We start from the raw sequence: 21,084 nt of genomic DNA on the forward strand, positions 1-21,084 counted from the left end.
AATAATATTTGGAACCTCGACATCCATTGTTTTATTCTGCACTCTTAACAAATGCCCGGAAACGACAAGAAACGAACACATTTTGAATTATCGCCGGCGACTCTTTCAGTAAATAACTTGGTATTTATATGTTGGATAAACCTACCATTTTTGGTAGGAACCTTCCAAAAACGACAACACTGATGATGATATGATGGGAGTGCACCCTATATAAGGTTAATCTGCTTTATGTTTATCATAATTTGCATCAGTATTTGTATACTGATTTGGTTATTTAAAGGCGCCTTGTCATATCGAAAGCACTCAGGATTTGTGCAAGAGCCGGTGCCGCCCGCTGATTGTTCGCGACTGCCGTTGCAGCTACTCCGTATGGGGCATTCCACTATCCGCAACCTGTGGACCGGTAGCTCACAACTAAGCTTTCCGTGACAGCACTGAACACCACACAGATCGAACCTCATTGTTCCCGCCTGTGTGGTGCTCCCGAGCCGCAAACTGTAAATTGTGACATGTTTTTAATTCTTTTCTATATGACGTTTTTCATATGAATGAACAAGTAGCGCAGGATATAAAAAAGTCCGATAAAAAGGACAATATGCACTAATGGATAAAGGCATGTAAAACTTCTCTATCAGAATGTGTCGCTTATAGGCACTCCGTGGGACTCGACTAAAAAAGGAAAACCTTACCATTTGACTGAATTTGAATCGAACGCAGTCATGTATGTGAGAGAAGTCTCTCCCGTAACTTAATGAAATGTTCAAGAAAAAACTTACAATAACTTTACAGCAAACTGATTTTTTGCACCCAAATCCATGGGTTCTGGTAAATAAAAAGATCAAATAACTCAGTTCGATCTAGATTTCTTGAAGCAACAAATCAGGTAATGTACAGGTCTTCTGGGGGTTCAACAAAACAAATCTGGGGTTCGGGCTATAAAAGGGTTTGGAGTATTGCAGGGCATATGGGAATTGTACGTACCAAATCCGACTTGGGTTCTGAGGGCTCTAGAAGTCAATGAGCATAAGGTTGCTTCACATATCAAATTTAAACAAAAATGTATAGAAATTAAGGCTATCAGTTTGCATGAGGCTATATTTATTCTTCACCTATCTGTACGGCATTTGCTGTAGAACACATCCAATTTCAGACATGTCATAGGAATGGGAGAAGATCCGGCTAAAACAACAGCTAACTCGTTAACAGGGTAGATCGAATTTTGTATACACAGATCAAGAGTAGGAAATTACTTCGAAGCTTGGTGTTTCATATTGGAGAAGGCTGTTCGGAAATAGACTTTGTTTAACCACATAATCATAGATTTGTTTCGTTTAGCCTCTCAAGTAGTAAAACATGTTGCAGTTACGTTAAAAATTAAAATCGCCGAGGCAGCCGATTGCACGTTCCAGATTGACCCGATGAAGGCCGCCTCCTCAGCGTACAACAACACACTGCTACAATAACAAAGTACAAAATTAATAATAATGGACATGTATTTGAACAGAACTGAAAATGGACATGTTTTTGAACTGAATTCTCTCCCTAGTCCTAATAGTATAAAAAAATAAAACAAAATAAACACTAAATATAATCTCACTTTCAAACAGTCTTGACCTTAATCCAGTGGACTGATAACATCGCAAATACAAATGCAAAACTCGGACATCTTTTTGTGGCATCGATCAGAGCGACTAAATTAAAAAAAAACGGTTTCAGTTCTTCACTTAGCTTGGAATTTAAAAGATTATGTTTAAGCAGACAAGTAGTATTCTTGCATATGTTCTCATTCTGCAATTGAGTTACAAGGTAAATAAAGATTTCCAAAAGTTAAGCAAACGGCCTGATAGTACTGCAAAAAAAAAATGTTTTCAATAGGTAACCAATGGGAATGTTATTTTTCGATTTGGCTTTGACTTTGGTGCAAACTCGAAGGAGACGTCATTGCAAACTTCTTTACAAATAGGAGATAAAGCTCGATTCTCCACCAACAATCAACAAGAAACATTTACTACAAATGCCCCCTTTTTAGATGATATTTGGACTCGGCAAGCTAACCTTAATGCCACCGCTAATGACAAGCTGCAGCTGACTCAATTGGCGGTGACACAATTGAAAAATGAATTAATCGATGTGGTTGATCGCAGTGAATATCTAACAGCAAAGATTCAACTGATGACAGGCTACATAAGCAAGGTCGATGTGACAATGGAATCCACAGCAGTCAATCGGTTTAAAATTCTCCAGCACTTTGTTGAGCTAGTGGATGAATTACGCAAACCACCCGAAGAGAATGTAGGGGGCGAAAAATCCTTGGATTATATCGTAATGAAAATGGGTATACAGAAGCACAAATTGGTTGAGTTGCAAACTGAAATTCTAGTTGATGTCCTACAAGCTATGGAAGCCTGGCAAGAATATGTCAAGACAAAGATGATAGATGTAACCACAGTTTAAATTTAGCCATACTATTTGAGCAAATATGCTTTAATATAACTATCATATCCTTATAACTTACCAAAACGAAATACATTTATAAACACAATGAATTTCAATAATACAATTATTCAGTTACATCAAAATATGTAGAGATTGGTTTTATAGGATATGCAATTGCTGCTAACGCACGTTGTAAATAAAATTTTTATAGAACAGCACCCACTGTTTTTGTGAGCCCTTTAAAAACCATATCCTGACAAACGTCCTTACAAAGGGACACGCTGTAAAAGGTGTTTTCTTATTGCCTACATGAAAAACCATTTATTCCACAGGTAGGGTCACATAATATGCGCACAGCAAGATATTGGGACACGTTCAGTCATTTATCTTTATAGGTATACAAGTAAAAAAAGGTTCTCAGTGTACTTACCTTTGCTTTTATTATTTTCAAATTCAGGTAACACAAGTACCTGTTTTCACAATCCCTAAGAACCAAGGACTCACCAATAACATGGACACTTTTATTTTGATCAAACGGGTCGGACTTATAAAAAAAGGACAAATAATAAAAGAAACAAACAACAAAACATAAGGTGCTTTTACACTATATGACTAACGGAATGATAACTGGTATAGGCTTGTTTTATTTTTGTACTAAACGAAATTAATATTAAATGACGATACGCAATTCTAGCGAAATTTACTTTAGCAAACAGGTGGTGACAAAAATGACACATTCGTTCGTCCAATTTAGCACAATTTTTGATGATAAAGGCTCTATCACAGTATATGAACTTGTCTTATGACATGCTAATCAGCAAAAGCTGATTTTTTATGGCTACAAATTGTCAAAGCGGATTTAAAAAGGTGGTCTCACGCGAACAGCTGTTAGGAGCTGACCAGCTTTGACGGTATTAAGATGACATATTTTTGTTTGAATTCCCTTTGTTGCTATCTTCTTTGCTCATGTACGCACACGTATACACACACTTACACAAATTTCTTTATGTGTGTTGGCAAAACGTCGATCAGCTTAATAGCAAGATGGCGGATTGCACCTTTTGATTTGTGGTTGTTGTACAAAAGAGACCACCTTTAATTGTTTCGTCATGACAAATTGTAAAGGTTTTGAGAAAGCTGTTTAAACCATAAAGATGTGAAAACAATTTAATATGGGGTTGCTTTCACTCAACAGACAACAAAAGCAGCTGATTTCTTTATATTTTTGTCAGAAGCAATAGAGCACAGCTCTAAACGAAAAAAATAACAATGTTATTTTTAAAAGTGATTTTCATGTGTTAGTTTCATTCGTATCACACTATGTGTGCAATTTTAATAATAGCAAAATTTGACATGTCATAAGACAAGAACATGTAGTGTGATGTCACCTCAAAGTTAACAGTTGGGTTGTTTTATTTGCCAGTCCAGCGGATTCGCTAAATGTACTTTAACGTTGGCAGCACTGACACACATCTGAAATAATCATATATCAACAAAACAAACAAAATAAGTAAGTTTAAATAAATGTTTCTCACTTTGCATTTGGAGTTCGTCTGATGTGGACGCTTCGGTATTCGGTGCTTAGTCATCGTTATACTCAGTACAGTTATAACTTTACATTGTTTTAATTCTGTATTTTTATTACACGTGTTTTAATTTACATTTGGTGGAGACATACAGATTTCCTTCATAGAACTGTCAAATAAACATATTTCAAATCTACTTTAAGATTTGCGAATAAGGCCGGGAATCAGGATGCACTTATAAATTGAAGTCATGCAAACAGCTGAGTACAATTTGTTTATATTTGTTTTGATTTTGCAGTACATCTAAATGTCAAAGACTTGAAAACACAGCTGTGATTTTTTCTAAAATCCTAGAAAGATGTTCTATTTGATCCGATATTCCACACATAAGCAATAAAAGTGTTCTAATGATGAAAATACAAATATAAAACACGTTTGAAGAATATAAGTTCTTAAGTTTCGCTTTGACATTTCATTTAAAGTCATTATGGCTGGTACTATGTTCGTTTTTCACCGTTGAAACCCCTTTGTTCACGATTACTTTTTTGAAACATAACGAAAAAAGCAATGATAAAATAACTTTTTTATAAAAATTTTGTCATACGTAATGAGGGAATGTCCTAGTGAATGAAATCAGCAAGTTTTTCTGGTAAAAAAAGTAATCCGCGAATAATATCGCAAAAAGCGAGTATAGTACCACTTTTTAGTCTAAAAAGAGCATTTTAAATTTTCACATATTTGTCTTTTTATATGGATTTTGACAGTTGTACTTGTGAAAAGACGAATGCTTCTGTTTTTAAAAATAGCAAGAAAGCAAGCAAAAAAGCGACATAGTACCAGCCTTAAAGAAGAAGTGAAATTTTGACTATTCGATTTTTTAATCTACTGAAAGTCGACTTTTATTCTTTTACACCAAAAGTCGATTAATCGATGAGAATTCCCCAAAGTAGAATATTCTGTCCAGTTTCAGTTCAGAAATCAACTCTAAATTAAATTGTTTTCATAACTTTTAGAAATGAAATGTGTGTGAAAAATTAAATGCTATTATTGGTGCCGAAAATTTACCGTAAATATGTTTGAATATATTAAGATATTTCGTTGAAATTTTTCACAACAAAAAACAGAGAACCCTGCTTGAAAGATTTAAAAGTTTTTGCAACTTCTCAGAACACAATACCAACCCTAAGCAGTGAATGAAGTCGAGTCGTGGCAGCAGGCGGCGCCCCACAATTTTGGTTAAGCCACTGACGCCGTTGAAAAGTCACTGCCACAAAGCGTCCTTTAATTCGTAAATACAAGCCAACAGGACAACAACATCAGGACGACAATTAAACCACCATTCAAATATGTTCCGAGATATGATTTGTGTTGAAACCTCCAAAGGAGATATGGGTGTGCACATTCCAGATTTTTTAAAGGCTATTGAGGAAAGGCCGGTAAGTAAGTTGGCGCCTTAATGAATTGAATTAATTTCTAATTGAATATTGTGTGTTTTCAGATTCTATATGATTATGGCCCCAACAGAGTCAATTATGGAAATGTACGCGCACAGATGGAAGAGGCTTGGCTTCAAATAGCTAATATTGTAATGCCGACCTTTAAGGAGCTACCTGAAGAGGAACAAATGACCATAGGTAGTATGAACATGTCAAACACATTAAATGTATATCTAAATGAAATTCCAATTTTGTGGATTTTCAGCTAAGCAGAAGTTAAACAATATTTTCAAGGGATTGAAAGGTAGAGCTCTAAAGACTATTCGCAAGAACATGGAACGTGATCCTACAACCAAACCAACTAAGGTCAGGAAGGAAATTGAATTTTTTTTAAAGTACAAAGGTCTCGATTCTGACGGTAATCCTGCCACAATTACCGAAGTGCAACCAAAAAAACCAATTGTAGCCAAAGTCATAGCACAGAAAAAAGTACCTAAATGCCCACCCCAGGCTGCAGAAGTAAATCAAAACCACATTTCCACATCTGTTTTTGCACAAATGTTTAGCGATGAATACGAACCACAAGACGACAGCAATATGATGGCCAATCCAGGATGCTCCACCGCAGATATACGGATACAACAACAACAAAACATATGTGCAGATTATGATATGCAAACCCCAGCCGTGTACCATGATAATGCTGATTGGGCTTTTTTCGAATCTCTTATACCCGTTGTTTGTGAAATGAATGATCAACAAAAGTTGGACTTTAAAATAGAACTTATGCAACTCTTAAAGAAATATTGATTTAAAAATAACATTTTGTTAAGCACACTGGTTGGAAGTGGAACAACAGGACTTTGGTTGGTACAAGTCTTTGAGAGGCCACTTTTATGTATTATATGAATTCTGTCTTATAATTCCTTTAAAGTAAAGGAATACCGTTGTTTTTTTAATAAATGGGAAAAATAAAGTTACTAAAATACCTATATACTTAAATATAAATATTTTTATTAATAGCTATGTATAAGTTAATTATTTGGCTGTCTTGCAAGGGAAAGGATGGGGCCATGCGCCGATTATGCGGGTGGTATTTGTGAATCTTATGAGCGATGGTTATCCCCTCCTAATGCTGGTGAAATTTGTGAGGTACTATGCCATGTAAAGCCTTCGCCCAAATAAATATTGTACAGCGACACCCCGTTCCAACTGGGCTATAAAAAGCATCTTCTTTTTATACAGCTGAAACTTGAATCGGACAGAACTCATTGGTATGTGAGAAATTTGCGCCAGCTCCTTAATGGAATGTTCATGAGCATTCCATGTACAAATGAAATTTTTATATAAAAATCTCACCATTGCTAGGCACTTCAGTGGTTTTTACTAAGTACTAAGTAAATAAGAGCTCTCACTGAATCTGTGGTACTCATGGGACTACCCAATAGTCCCTTTATGTATGTCGCGGTGGTTACCGTAGCGCAGAGGTTAGCATGTGCGCCTATAACGCTGAACGCCTGTCGAGAACATCAGAACATACATTTTCAGCGGTGGTTTTCTCCTCCAAATGCTGGCGACATTTCTGAGGTACTATGCCATTTAAAAACTTCTCCTCAAAGAGGTGTCGCACTGTGACACGCCGTTCGGACTCGGCTATAAAAAGGAGGCCCAGTATTACTGAACTTAAACTTGAATCGCACAGATCTCATTGATATGTGAGAAGTTTGCCCTATTCCTTAATGGAGTGTTCATGGGCAATTTGCAATGTATGTGTGTATGTCACAATCGAATTTCCAAGTTCGACAAAAAGGCCATTACCTTGTAATAACTTCCTCTGTAGCAACTACAAATGATTTCAAACAAGGCACGGGATAACTATGAGCGCCACACAGGTTGGAACTTTGAGCTCTGGTCTGTGTGGTGTTCTTCGCTATCACGAGAAGCTTAGCTGGGAGCTAACCGGCGCGTTCACGAGTTGCGAATAGTGGAATTCTACATACGGAGTAGCTGCAACTGCAGTCGCGGACAAACAGCGGTATCGAGTGAAGAGTCTGAGTTAGAGGTCGTGTGGCACCGGCTCTTTCTTAAGTAGTGCCCAAAACGAGATATTGGCGCCTTTAATTAATGACCACCACGATCGATCGTATAGACCGGAACGAGCTCGCTCTCCTTTAAGAGCTTGACGAGCCACACAGGCTGCACCGTGGCTTTAATAACAACAACAAACAAAGGTTTTCATAACAAATTCTCTTTTTTTATTATATATTTTCCTTCAGTTGTTCTTTTTAAGCGTTGTTAAACAATTGGTAAATGCTTTTGGGATGGGTGATTAAATTGAACGTTTAGCGAGAGATTGTGTTGTGAGTTGGGCGAAGTGGATGACATACAATTAATTAAAGGTTAAATAAAATGAATACGAATTAGTAAATAGTGTAAATACGAAGTGTTTTACATGGGTCTACCCATGCCACGACCCATGGGTGCACCCGCCATGGGACCATCTCCTCCTGACTTGGGGCTCTTAATGGTCTCGTCGACAGATAGAATCATGATGGCAGCCTCCGCGGCTGCTGTAAGAGCATTGATTTTAATTATTGAGGGTTCCCAAACGCATTCCTGGAAGTTGTCTGCGATATCTTCTTTAGTGATATCAACACCATACCATTGGCCGCCTGTTAAATTAAAAAAAATGTAATTGTTTAAGGCATTTTTTTTTTTGGTTTCTACTCAAATTCCGAGATAACTCTATCACAAAAGCTGCATGTGAATGAATGTTGTATAAAAAACTTACCTTGAGCATGCTTTTGTCGAAGCTTATTCAAAATATTTGTGGCATCGAAACCAGCATTGTCGCACAATTGACGCGGGATAATTTCCAAGCCTTTTGCAATTGCAGCAATCAACAACTGTTCTTTGCCAGCAATTGTGCGAGAGTAGTCTCTCAGAATTTTGGACAACTCCATTTCAATAGCGCCGCCACCTGCAAAAAAGTAGAAACCGTTTATTTTGCTTCATATAAAATATTAATTTAAGAAATTTATCATTGGTTTGCAGAGGCTTACAACGTAAGTATAATTGGTTATAGAAGTTTCTATTCTGCATTAAATTGGATATTGGACATTGTTATTGAATGAAGATGAGAAAATTTTCCAAATTTGTACTAATTTTCATGGTTTGGCAATGCAACAATAGTCGCGCGACCATTCATAATCGTCCTATAAATGTAGCTACTGATGCTCCGTTTCCTCTTTTATTCAAAATAAAAGCACATTGTTTTCAAAATAGTTATAATCGAAAATGACATCCCACATTCTGGATGCGAAACGTTCGTAAGATACAACTACTACAACATCATCTACATAAGAATAAAGAAAAGGATGTGGTCTATGTAACTATTGCTTTTTGAACTATGGCTTATTTGAGCCTTGACATGTTGTTTTGTGGTTTCAGGAAAATTTGTTGAAAAATTTGGTGGACAGAGTGTGCCACGTCAGTTATGTGAATGAAGTGGATGGGTGAAAGTAGTGGCATGTCAACAGTAAGTCAGAATAATATGAAATTGTAAACATACCCAGCGTGAATTTGCCTGTATACTAAATGTATTGCAACTGTCTTCACCAACTTGTATTATGTCTATAAAGGGTGATTTTTTAGCTATTATCTTTTTGGCAACACTGGCATAAACAACTCACGCACGGTTTATGTTTTGTTTCATTGTTAAACATTTTCCGTTTGGTCTATAATTTATCTGTTAAGATAGTTCATAGCGCGCTTCTTCCATTGAGCGACGAAGCTCATTTATGGCTCAATGGGATTTTGGAGTGAAGATCAGCCTGAAGCATTGCAAGATCTATTAATGCATCCAGAAAAAATTAACAGTTTGGTGCGGTTTATGGGCTAGTGGCATCATTGGACCGTACTTCTTCAAAGATGATGGAAATCGTAAACTTTTTTTGTCCAAAATGCGAGAGCTTGACTTGCATGACATGTGGTTTCAACAAGACGGTGTTCTATATCACACAGCATGCGTAACAATGGACTTATTAATTGGCGAGTCCGGTGAACATTTTATTTCACAGTCGGGAGCCGGTCAATTGGCCGCCTAGCGGATGGACCATTTGAGGCGCAGTCAGGTCAACTTTTGCATAAAATAATCTTCAAACATTAAGTTATATGGACCGTACTATCGATTCAAATAAAGATTTCATGCATTTTTCTGAATTTTATGTGTTTTTTTTTTTTTTTTGAAAAACTTTCCTAAAGCTTTTATATAGAAACTACTGCATTTACTCAATACAGTTGCTAGGTTTATTTTTTCTTTTTCGATTATGCATTAAAGTATAGAAAATATCAGCAGTATTGTAGTCACCAAGGGATTGATTGATTTACAATTAATAAAAAACAAATGCCGGCAATCAACTTCTATAATAGATATATGGAAATTTGTTAATACCAGCTAAACAACAACTTATCGGTGACGTAGATGATTGTTCCCAATCACTCTGGCAGCCAAAGGGTAGTAGTAATGAGTAGTATTCAATTGTCTAATTATTTATTTCCTATTATTCCTAAGAAATTGTACATGGATTGTTTCGAAATTTGTGTAGTACTGTAGCCATATATTGTCTAACGACTTGTCTGATTAATGAGCGAATAAATGCAATAAAAGGGTCAGTGGGAAAACAGTCGTTCAACCCAAATGGAGAACGCCGTTCCATTTCTGTTCCATTTCTGGTGAGAACATCGCAGCCCCTGTTCCTTAATTGAATGTTCATGTGCAAAATTTGCAAAACATCGGAACAATCTTCAGTATGGCTATTACCACCTAATATTTGGCGACATTTGAGAGGTATTAAGCCATATAAAAAGCTTATCTTTTATGAGGTGGTATGCCACCGTAGCGCAGATGTTAGCATGCCCGTCTATGACGCTAAACGAATGGGTTTGAATCGTGGCGAGCACATCAGAAAAATTTTCCTAATGCTGGCGACATTTGTGAGGTACTGAACCATTTGCTATGGCAGCCATGTAAAGGCTTCTCTCCGTTCGGACTCGGCTATAAAAAGGAGGTTCCTTATCATTGAGTTTAAACTTGAATCGGACAGCACCCATTGATATGTGAGAAGTTTGCCACGGCCAGTTGAAATAATATTGTCTCTTTTTATTCTTAATGTTCTTGTTGCGAAAAGAAAAGGCATATATATCATAAGATTTGAAAACAAGTAAAAAGGCGTTAAGTTCGGCCGGGCCGAACTTTGGATACCCACCACCTCGGATATATATGTGAACCACCTTTCCTCAAAATCCGGTGCAAAATTCATACTTTATGCCCCATAACAGCTATGTTCCGATGTGGACCAGATACTAATAAGTAAAAGTTATTTTTCAATTGTATACAACAAAATATTGGTGTTTTTAGTAGTTATATCTAAAAATAAACCGATCTGAACTATATACCACACGGATGTCAAAAAGCATAACATAAGTCAGTGTGTCAAAGTTCAGTGCAATCGGATTAAAAATGCGCCTGTTATGGGACCAAGACTTTAAATCGAGAGATCGGTTTATATGGCAGCTATATGCAAATCTTGGTCGATCTAGACCAAATTGCAGAAATATGTGGAGGGGCTTAACTTAACTGTTTGTTCCAAATTTCGGCAACATCGGACAATAAATGCGCTTTTTATGGCCCCAAAACTTAAAACCGAGAGATCGGTCTATATGGCAGCTATATCCAATTCTGGACCGATCTGAGCCAAATTGACGGAGGATGTTAAAGGGCCTAATACAACTCACTGTCCCAAATTTTCTCAAAATCGAATAATAAATGTGGCTTTTATGGGCCTAAGACACTAAATTGGAGAATCGGTCTATATGGCAGATATATCCAAATCTGAGCCGATCTGAGCCATATTGATGGACGATGTCGAAGGGGCTAAGACAACTCACTGTCCCAAATTTCAGCAAAATCGGATAATAAATGTAGCTTTTATGGGTCTATGACCCTAAATCGGGGGATCGGTCTATATAGCAGCTATATCCATATCTGAACCGATCTGAGCCGTATTGACGGATGACGTCGAAGGGCCTAAGACAACTCACTGTCCCAAATTTCAGCAAAATCGGATAATAAATGTAGCTTTTATGGGCCTATGACCCTAAATCGGAGGATCGGTCTATATGGCAGCTATATCCAAATCTGGACCGATCTGGGCCAAATTGACGGAGGATGTCGAAGGGTCTAACACAACTCACTGTCCCGAATTTCAGCAAAATCGGATAATAAATGTGGCTTTTATGGGCCTAAGACCCTAAATCGGAGGATCGGTCTATATGGCAGCTATATCAAAATCTAAACCGATCTGAGCCATATTGACGGAAGATGCCGAAGGGCCTAAGAAAACTCACTGTCCCGAATTTCAGCAAAATCGGATAATAAATGTGGCATTTATGGGCCTAAGACCCTAAATTGGAGGATCGGTCTATATGGCAGCTATATCCAAATCTGAACCGATCTGGGCCAAATTGACGGAGGATGTCGAAGGGCCTAACACAACTCACTGTCCCAAATTTCAGCAAAATCGGATAATAAATGTGGCCTTTATTGGCCTAAGATCCTAAATCGGCGGATCGGTCTATATGGGGGCTATATCAAGATATAGTCCGATATAGCCCATCTTCGAACTTAACCTGCTTATGGACAAAAAAAGAACCTGTGCAAAATTTCAGCTCAATATCTCTATTTTTGAAGACTGTAGCGTGATTTCAGCAGACAGACTGACGGACGGACATGTCTAGATCGTCTTAGATTTTTACGCTGATCAAGAATATATATACTTTATAGGGTCGGAAATGGATATTTCGATGTGTTGCAAACGGAATGACAAAATGAATATACCCCCATCCTTCGGTGGTGGGTATAAAAATAAATTGAGTAGTGTTGGGATATATTGGCACTATCCATGTAAACTGTTAAGATATACAGCCGTATTCTGATTAAAAATTCCCTGGGAGTTGCCAAAACAAAATAATTTTATTTGAGATATTTGCAACATTTAAATTTGTTGGAAGGCGTCAGCATCTGCAATCATTTGGCTTTTACATGTTAAAAAATCTTGGTACAATAAAATCATTAATCCAAAGAGACTTTTATCTGTGAACAATGGCCAAGTATTTGATTGTTCTTATTGCAAGTTTACTAAACAATTGTTTTAAAGCAAGAAATGGATAATTTTCAATAAATTTTGATATTTATTTTAAATCGCTTGTTGTTGTTCAGGCAGAAATGTCAAAAATGTGTATAGTGAGAAAGTTACCGTTTGGCACAGCAAAATGTAAATCTTTTCTCACCAGTGTAAAAAAACACCCCCTACAACAATTTTACATCACACCATAGGAGATTGCTACCGATTGGCACACCCTCTAACTTAAAAAAAAGGTTATTGTGAATGACACACACCTGTTTTGACAGATGTATTTGCAATATTTACAAATATTTTTCCTTTTTTCTCTCGTATTATTTTAAAACTACTGAGTAGTTAATTTTTCCGATCTTAGTCTTTAAGTCGTTATTATAATATATTTTGTATATTAAATATAAGGAGTAGTTCACTGTAATTTGTTAAATTGGCTGCATTATCCGAATAAATGAATTAAAAAAAAAAAAGATGAGCAAATAGGGTAACCAACTCACATAAAAATGATTTGCATTTCTTCGAATAAATTTTGCGTTTATTTTTTGACCTTAAATAAAGCTGTGTATACAAATTTCGAATCGGCCCTATTTAAACTGTCCTTTTTTATCTGTATAACCAATAAAAAGGGCCCTGAAACCTATTAAAAAGAAGACAAAGCAATAAGGAGATGGTCCAAAACAGGTTGGCATTAACCTTTGACACACATTTGCATCATTTTTTGCATTTTTTGTTGTTGGGGAAGTTTCGCTGCATTCTATAATCTTCCTTGCCAAGTATAACTGGTTTTGGTTATTTTATGACAGATCTGCTTTTGTGTTAGGTAAACCTGATGGCAAACAAGCAAACCAAAAATGGTGGTACTGGGTAGTTTCACAAAAGCCTTTATTTGCTTATCCAATAGATCGGGGAAATATAAAAGGCCAAATCACTTCAAGGCCTCGCCGAATACACGAGAAAGATAAAATAGTTTGGCCACATATGCCTCCATGTCTTCTTTGAGCCGCTGTGCTATTGCTAAATTGATGTGCGAAACAATAACACAGCGTCCTAACTCACACATGCAAGGCTGTAGGTAGAGAGGTAGATAGGGAGAAAATTGCAAAAAGTTCAACGAGTTCTTTCTCGCCTCAATTTGGCGTTTTTTAATGTTTACATTTTATTTTCGCTGCTGTAAAAATTCTCATTGAGGTGGTTTATGTTTGAATACAAGACAAGGAGTTTAACCATCATTCGGCCTTCCTTGTCGTGGGGAGCATAATACTCAGTGAACGTTTAGTGAGAGTATTTATGCTGACACCACTACTTAAATATCCCCTGTGTGCAGTGAATCTCTTTGTGAGAATCCTTAGCATACGGAATTTTTGGACAAGCCCTCTTACTTTACAGGGGGCTATCAATTAAATTTATTTCACATGCTGTGCAATATTAAATTATATAAAATTTTCCATGGCGTTTGTTATTATATTATAAAATATTTTTTTTCGCAACATAACATTTTCTTATATTATATATATATATTATATTATATTCTTATCAAGAATTTTTTTGTTTTGATTTAAATTCGCCTGGCATATAAATAAGTAAACGTTCGTTTAGATGATTTTCTTTGTTTTTTTGTGATGGGCTTATGATGAAAGCTAAACAAAGGCGATAAGTACAACCTCTTAATAGTGCAATGCACTATTATTGCCATTACTATTTTTATAATAGCGATAAGTGAAATATTGCAAATTGTCAATGTGAAGTGGTTGTGGCTTGTTCCCATAGCAGCATCTGTTAGAAGCCACACAAAGAAATCCTTCAAAAACGAAGGAAGATAATTTTTGTTTTATGAGATAATATATTCTACAAGCAGGCAGGGGCCTAATGAGTATAAAAATTATTTATTACAAAATTATTTGGTGCCTAAGGTCCAAAATATTTTGGTGTGCTCGAGCAAGAATAAAACTGTAGCGTCACAATGAACTATTGGGTTGCCCAAAAAGTAATTGCGGATTTTTTTAAAAGAAAGTAAATGCATTTTTAATAAAACTTAGAATGAACTTTAATCAAATATACTTTTTTACATTTTACAAAAATTTGTCAACGCCGACTATATGAAAAATCCGTAATTACTTTTTGGGCAACCCAATAAAATCATTTGAGTCTGATAGCAGACCAACTACTTTAACATTACCCTCTATTATTACTGTTTAATGTCTTAGCTGTTTGAATTAGCGATGGTTGAACTTCAATTGAAGAAAGCTCCTGGGATGGGTGAAACATCGAGACTCATGTTCCGACAGAAAAAAGCGATTTCGCCAAACAAGCTGGGAACTTAGGCTCCTTTTACCAGCAGTCATGCACAATAGCTGCATTCGTTATGCATACTTACATGGATTAAATGGGTCAAATAACGAGATGGAGGTTTTGGTTTCCAGTGTGATTTTATTGACGAGGGTGAGACACGAGGGTGTGCGTTGTCGTCGACGGCGAAATACAGAAAGAGGAAGAGAGCTCGCAGGTTCCCTCATTAGAAAAGGAAGAAGAAAATTGTATTGCCATCTAATTGTAACAATAGCGGTTTATACGACACATTCCTCCTTTAATCGATTACAAAAAGACATTAATCTATTACATTAAAACGGTCAGTTAATTCACGATAGTTTTGTAATTCATGGTTTAATTCAATTCCATTTTAACTTAGAACTAGCATTAGGATAAAACCAAGAGAGGATGATGAGAAAAGAAATCCTTTATTTAATAATGGCAACATGCGATCATAAAAGGAAGGAACTAACTGTCATTAACAATTATATCTTCCTTTATCATGGAGTTATGAAACTATCTATAAAGGCAGTCATGTGAATTCAAAAAAGATAGTCTGTCAAAATGGAAGCTATTTACTCTTCCTTACGAAATCGAAGAATTTCTTTCCCTATCAAAATTCTCAGGCATGTATGAAGTGAGTCTTCTTTTATGATTTGCTTCGAGACATGTGGCTTAGTTCAATTTTTTTTTGATCATCTCGAGCAGAAGATCAATACTGGCTTTCAATGGAAAGCGTAAAAAAAGCTGAACATGCCTATTCCATCTGAACCAAACTCACTACAATTGTTAAGAGTCTCAACATAACTCATTTTGCCAAATTTCAACAATTTCAAAAACGCTCCTTTTATGACCAAAAGCGTTAAATTGGAAGATCGGTCAATATGCGGGATATGTCAAGATATAGTCCGCTATAGCCCATCTTCGAGCTTGACCCGGCTATGGAAAAAAAGGAATCTATGCAAAATTTCAGCCCATTATTTTAATTTTTTAAGACCGTAGAGTGATTTCAACAGACAGACGGAAGGACGGACGGATATGGTTGAAGGTCCTACATTTTTATGACGACCAAGTATATATACTTTATCGGGTCGGAAATGACCGGGAATGACAAAATGAATATACCTCCTTCCTTTGTTGGTGACTATAAAAACCCTACAAATTATTTTCTAGATTTACTACGTCTCTCATCATAAAAATCGTAATGAAACATTGCAGATATAATGTGGCAAGACACACAAAATTTTCGAGAGGTGTTGGTCCAGCAGTCGTGGCGGCAAGTGGCATATGTGTCACAGCAACATCATCAACAGCATTGCTTGCACAACTTCATATATATTATGGGAGCACCATCACCAACACCTCCTGGAATCGAACGGCAAACTCATACTCATGATTAACATTAACAACAACTACAACACAATGTTGAGAGAGAAAGACATCTTTAAAAAAAAAACACAAGTAAAATAGTGCTAAGCACGGCCGGGTCGAATCTTTTATACCCTTTACAATAGGTCGCATTCGTCAAGCTCTTTGCCCGGTATCACTTTAAAGGCAAACAAAGAATAATGGATAAGAATTGCTATGCTTTTGCAGCTGAATCGGTTTATATGGGAGCTACATAAAAACCAAACTGACATACACTAATAGGAGGTATTTGTGCAAAATTTCAAGCAAATGCAGATTTTGCCCATGAACATTCCACTAAGGAACAGGAGCAAACTTCTCACATATCAATGAGTGCAGTCCGATTCAAGTTTAAGCTCAATGATAAGGGGCCTCCCTTTTTTCCGTTCGTTCAAAGACAACAATGGGGAATACATATAAAAAATACTGTGTGCAGGCCATTTCGCTCGTATATCATGCAAGTGTACTTTGACCACGAAAATTCCTTTAAATAACAGTTGGAATACTTCCCTCATGTCTATGAGTGCAGTCTGATTCAAATTTTCAGTTCATTGATAAGGGACGTCCTTCTTATGGCCGAATCTAAACTCGAACTATATTTTGAGATAGCTCCTATATAGACCGAAAATTAATAAATTTTACCCCTTAAAGGCACATAGAGGATAATTTTCATTAGGTTACTTTTATATATAAAGAAAAATTAGTTGCATTCGCTGCTCACATTCCGATATAACCGTGTCATATACTTGATCAATTTCTTAATTTGCCTATTTGTGCTCACGAGGGGCTCATTCATTCGATTTCTAATCGAAAATCCATCGTCTTGGCATCAAAAGTTTAATCCAACTAAATTCAATGCCATTTTTTATTGTCCAAGTGGCGGGCAAAAGCCGTTACTGCAAGTAATATCCTCATTATTGGAATTGTACTTCTACCCTCTGTTGGTGTTTTTAGGTTTGTTAGTAAAATTCAGGAAAAAATTTACGAATAATAAATGGATTTTTGCTAAAGCCGATAGATAATGCTAATGCCTATCATCCCTATCATGGGATTGTTAAAAAAAAAACAATCCCATGGCAGCCGGTTGTATGTACCGGATTGACCTGATGTATTCCTTTATCGGCAAAGGCCGCCTCAGTGTACCACACACTGCTACTACAACAACATAAAATTTAAACTCTTTCATTTCTTGAGTCTTCGAATACATATTATGAAAATTGGCTAAGAGACTCACGGGGGTATCGTGGTTATTTTGATGTTTAAAAGTATCCAAAAAAAAGTACCAAAGTATCAAAATTATCATCCCTGGTCCGAACATTCTACTGCAATTTCAGGTAGTCAGATGCAGAAGAAAGAAGAAAATAGGTTCTTGGTATAAGTCATGCGAATCGCGTGGCAGCTCCCTCATTTGGTATTGGGCCGGCATTGATGTCAACGTGCTAGTGTTTTCGCTTGTAACCAGGGACTATATTACTGACCCCATTAGATCATCTGTACCTACACTGCACTGCACGCACCTTACCCTTGATCTGGATGTTTAACAGAACCCCGGACAAATTAAACCTCAATTGTCTAACAATTTTGACATTTGGGCATATAGGGACTAAAGGAGTTTTATCTGAAATTTATTAAATATTTGCGCCAAATCATATAAATAATGACGGCATCCAGGGCTCAGGAAGTATCGGCTAATTAAAGCTTTATTATCATCATTAAGAGCTATCCGTTTAATGAGATACTATATTCGCTCGTGATTTCGACAGAGCAACTGAAATAGCTAAGACTTAAAAAGTGAAGAAAAAGTTATAAGGTCGCAGATCGAAATATTAGAGTAATACAAAGGAATTTCAGACATGGCGTAACGTATGAGCACCACAAGGGCTGGAACTTTGAGCTCCTATCTGTGTGTGGTTCATTGTTATCATAAGAATCTTAGCTGGAAGCTACCGAGAACCGGGCAGCACCGACTCTTGATTAAATACTGGCGCTTTAAATAGACAACGGATATCATGTTTCCTCCTTCATTTTATTTTACTTTAATTTAATTTTTAATTTACTTTACTTTTTAATTTAATATAATTTGCTCATTTATTAGTCAATCGTTAGACTGGCTTCTACCTTAAAATGAATAGCGAATATTTATGTGTAGACCTGGCGTTTGCCATACATTAAACCAAAAGCTTCTCAAAAACTATTTTGTGGGTTGTCGTTAACTAAATCAAGGCCCACGTCATTTTAGATTTTCCCCACGCAATATTTCTTTTTTAACACACAAAAACCCTTGGATAGATACTATGTACAAACGATTTACTTACCAGCAACTACGGAATCATGCTTAATTGTACGACGCACAATCATGATAGCATCGTGTAAGGAACGTTCAGTTTCTTCCAAAAATTGTTCGGCGCCTCCACGTAAAATAATGGTACAGGTTGTAGCATTGGGGCAGCCTATGTCAAAGACAATAAAAAAAAATTAATATAACACGAATACGAATATTTGTGCCCATGTACACAAAACTTAATACAGCTGTAGAGTAGGTTTAATTGACAGATTTCCATTATAGAAATGTCAACTGAACCTACTTTAAAGCCTCTTTAAATTTGGTGAATACCGGTGCAAATATCTAGAAATCTTACACACCTTTGAAAACATTGAATCTTTCTCCACCGATTTGAATTTCTTCAAAATCATCACAATGGCCCAAAACACTGGGCTTGATGTCATTGGCAGTGGTCATGACAGCTCCGCCACACGACTTCATTGTACGTTTGAGATCTTCTTCGGGCACACGACCAGCGCAGAACATATTACGATCGGCAAAATATTGAGTGGCCACATCACCAATTGGCAATTTGGATAGCACAACATTGGCTCCTGATTCATGAATTTTAGCCAATTTGTTGTAGAGAATTTGCCATTCAGCATCAACTATTTTCTGGTATTCCTTAACATTGTCAACACGAATTTCTGCGTTGTCACGTTCAGCCTTCAATTCCAATTCAATATTGAGCAATGCAATTTTACAGTTCTTATAAGATTTTGGGGCCATTTCGAATCCAGCATAGGAAAATGTTTTCTTGAAGGCCACACCTGAAACCAGCTGAGATTCTTCCAATGAACCTCCAGTAATCTTCTTGATGCCAATCATATTCAAGGGTAGCAAATCGTCCAAAGTGAGAACGGCCTCAACAACCATCTTCGAGAAGAAATCCTTTTGTTGATGGATCAATTTGGAAGACATTGCAGTTGCGGCACACTTTTGCAATAAGGCTCTTTGTTGTTCCTTGGATTGTTTTTCAATCCGCACTGCCATTTCGTTGATTTTGTCCATGCACAATTGTAAAGCTTTGCGTATGGCTTTGATTACAATGCGAGGATGGACACCCTCTTCAATGAAAGGCTTGACTTGTTTCAAGATTTCACCGGCCAAGAGAACCACCGAGGTAGTGCCATCACCAACCTGGCAATATGACAACACAAAATCAATGCACAGTGTACATACGAATATATTAATGCATCCTTACCTCCGCATCTTGGGACTTGGCGATATCAACCAAAGTCTTAGCGGCTGGATGGACAATATCCAATAACTTCATGATGGTGGCGCCATCATTAGAAATGGTAGCTTTACCATGGCCATCAACAATAAGTTTGTCCATGCCGCGGGGACCCAGTGTGGTACGCACAGCATCCACTATCGATTGACAGGCATTAATGTTGGACACCAACTGGGGTTTGCCCTGTGAGGTATCGGTACCTTCCTTCAATAAAACAATTTGAGGTTGCTGAAAAATAAAGTTTATATGAAAAATAATTGTAATTATTAAAATCGTTTGGGTGAGTCATGGACAAAACCGTAAACAAAAAGCTAAGGTTTGTCATGCGGCGGCTGTTAGTGCCGTCTCACATATGAGTGAGTGCCAGAAAATTCTCTTTGAGGTTAGGTTGAAAAAATGACCAAACATGTTTCAGACTCTAAAGGGATAATATAGCCGGCATCAATATTTTTAATACGACTACATCCTTTTTCTTCCATTAGCTATTGGGTTTTAGTGATTGTTCATCAGTGGACCATGTTTTATCCCAATATATGAAACAATTTCAAACAGCTGACGGGTGTGTTGCTCATTTTTGGTGTTAATGAAAAACATGCACTGGCGGCATTTGGAATATGAATACTTTCATTTGTACTTACCATTTTATCGAATTAAAATCTATATTCCTTTTTCAATTAATTAATTTAATTTCGATTTTTGCAACAGCGGTTCGACACTTCTCACGCGGCTGAATATTAACAAAAGTGTGTGTGTGTGACTTTAAAGGGTGAGTTCACTTTTTACGCCTTGTGTCAAATCTCTCTCTCGCTGACAACAACTTCAAGCTCACTCAGAATGGCGGGCGACGCTCAGTGGTACGGACGACAAAAGTTTATGGAATCAAATGTGAAACAAAAAGTGAAATATTTAATGTGATCTTTAAAGTAATATTTTATAAATATTAAACAAAGTTAGTAACTAAAATTGAGTAACTTCAAAACACACCAAACAAATAATAAAATAAGGAGTAAAGCAGGTACCACCAATGCAGGTAGGTAAGAGAATATGGGAGCTGTCGTTCATTTGTAAAGGGAAAAATTCCAACCATAGATCAATCAAATTTGTTATTTCGACTACTTTAAAGTCTATAATAATTGAATCTATCACTGAACTATCGTCAAATTTGCAATTTGTTGCTTCATATGCGTTTTATATTCCAAACCAATATATAGCAAAC

At 36.7% G+C, this 21,084-nt stretch overlaps 3 protein-coding genes and 1 non-coding gene across 6 annotated transcripts in view; 3 read left to right on the top strand and 1 right to left on the bottom strand.

The window, feature by feature from the left end:
- LOC106089579 (uncharacterized) overlaps window positions 1-6,413 on the top strand; it is a 48,015-nt gene extending 41,602 nt beyond the window's left edge. The window contains exons 1-4 of one of the 3 annotated variants that reach the window (XM_013255458.2): window positions 4,891-5,028; window positions 5,130-5,398; window positions 5,461-5,596; window positions 5,664-6,413. In XM_013255458.2, the coding sequence (XP_013110912.1) occupies window positions 5,309-5,398; window positions 5,461-5,596; window positions 5,664-6,208 (771 nt within the window). In that variant the 5' untranslated portion in view covers window positions 4,891-5,028; window positions 5,130-5,308 and the 3' untranslated portion in view covers window positions 6,209-6,413. Of the gene's footprint in view, window positions 1-4,890; window positions 5,403-5,460; window positions 5,597-5,663 lie in introns of those variants that run through there. The other 2 variants (XM_013255461.2, XM_013255462.2) reach the window with 2 other exon arrangements.
- Window positions 1,650-2,546, top strand: LOC106089580 (uncharacterized). Its single transcript, XM_013255463.2, has 2 exons — window positions 1,650-1,806; window positions 1,876-2,546. The coding sequence occupies exons 1-2, from the start codon at window positions 1,747-1,749 to the stop codon at window positions 2,452-2,454; spliced, it is 639 nt and encodes a 212-aa protein (XP_013110917.2). The 5' UTR covers window positions 1,650-1,746; the 3' UTR covers window positions 2,455-2,546.
- A 1,217-nt stretch (window positions 6,414-7,630) lies between the features above and the next one.
- Window positions 7,631-20,635, bottom strand: LOC106089572 (T-complex protein 1 subunit eta). Its single transcript, XM_013255450.2, has 6 exons — window positions 20,507-20,635; window positions 19,836-20,096; window positions 18,952-19,771; window positions 18,624-18,758; window positions 8,190-8,378; window positions 7,631-8,070 (listed from the first exon to the last, which is right to left on the bottom strand). The coding sequence occupies exons 1-6, from the start codon at window positions 20,507-20,509 to the stop codon at window positions 7,847-7,849; spliced, it is 1,632 nt and encodes a 543-aa protein (XP_013110904.1). The 5' UTR covers window positions 20,510-20,635; the 3' UTR covers window positions 7,631-7,846.
- LOC131995395 (U4atac minor spliceosomal RNA) lies at window positions 13,828-13,963 on the top strand. Its single transcript, XR_009397459.1, has one exon. It is a non-coding gene; the product is annotated as a U4atac minor spliceosomal RNA (small nuclear RNA).
- Window positions 20,636-21,084: the final 449 nt, after the last annotated feature.

The sequence above is a fragment of the Stomoxys calcitrans genome, chromosome 2 (genome assembly GCF_963082655.1).
Source record: "Stomoxys calcitrans chromosome 2, idStoCalc2.1, whole genome shotgun sequence".
NCBI classification, from domain to species: domain Eukaryota; kingdom Metazoa; phylum Arthropoda; class Insecta; order Diptera; family Muscidae; genus Stomoxys; species Stomoxys calcitrans.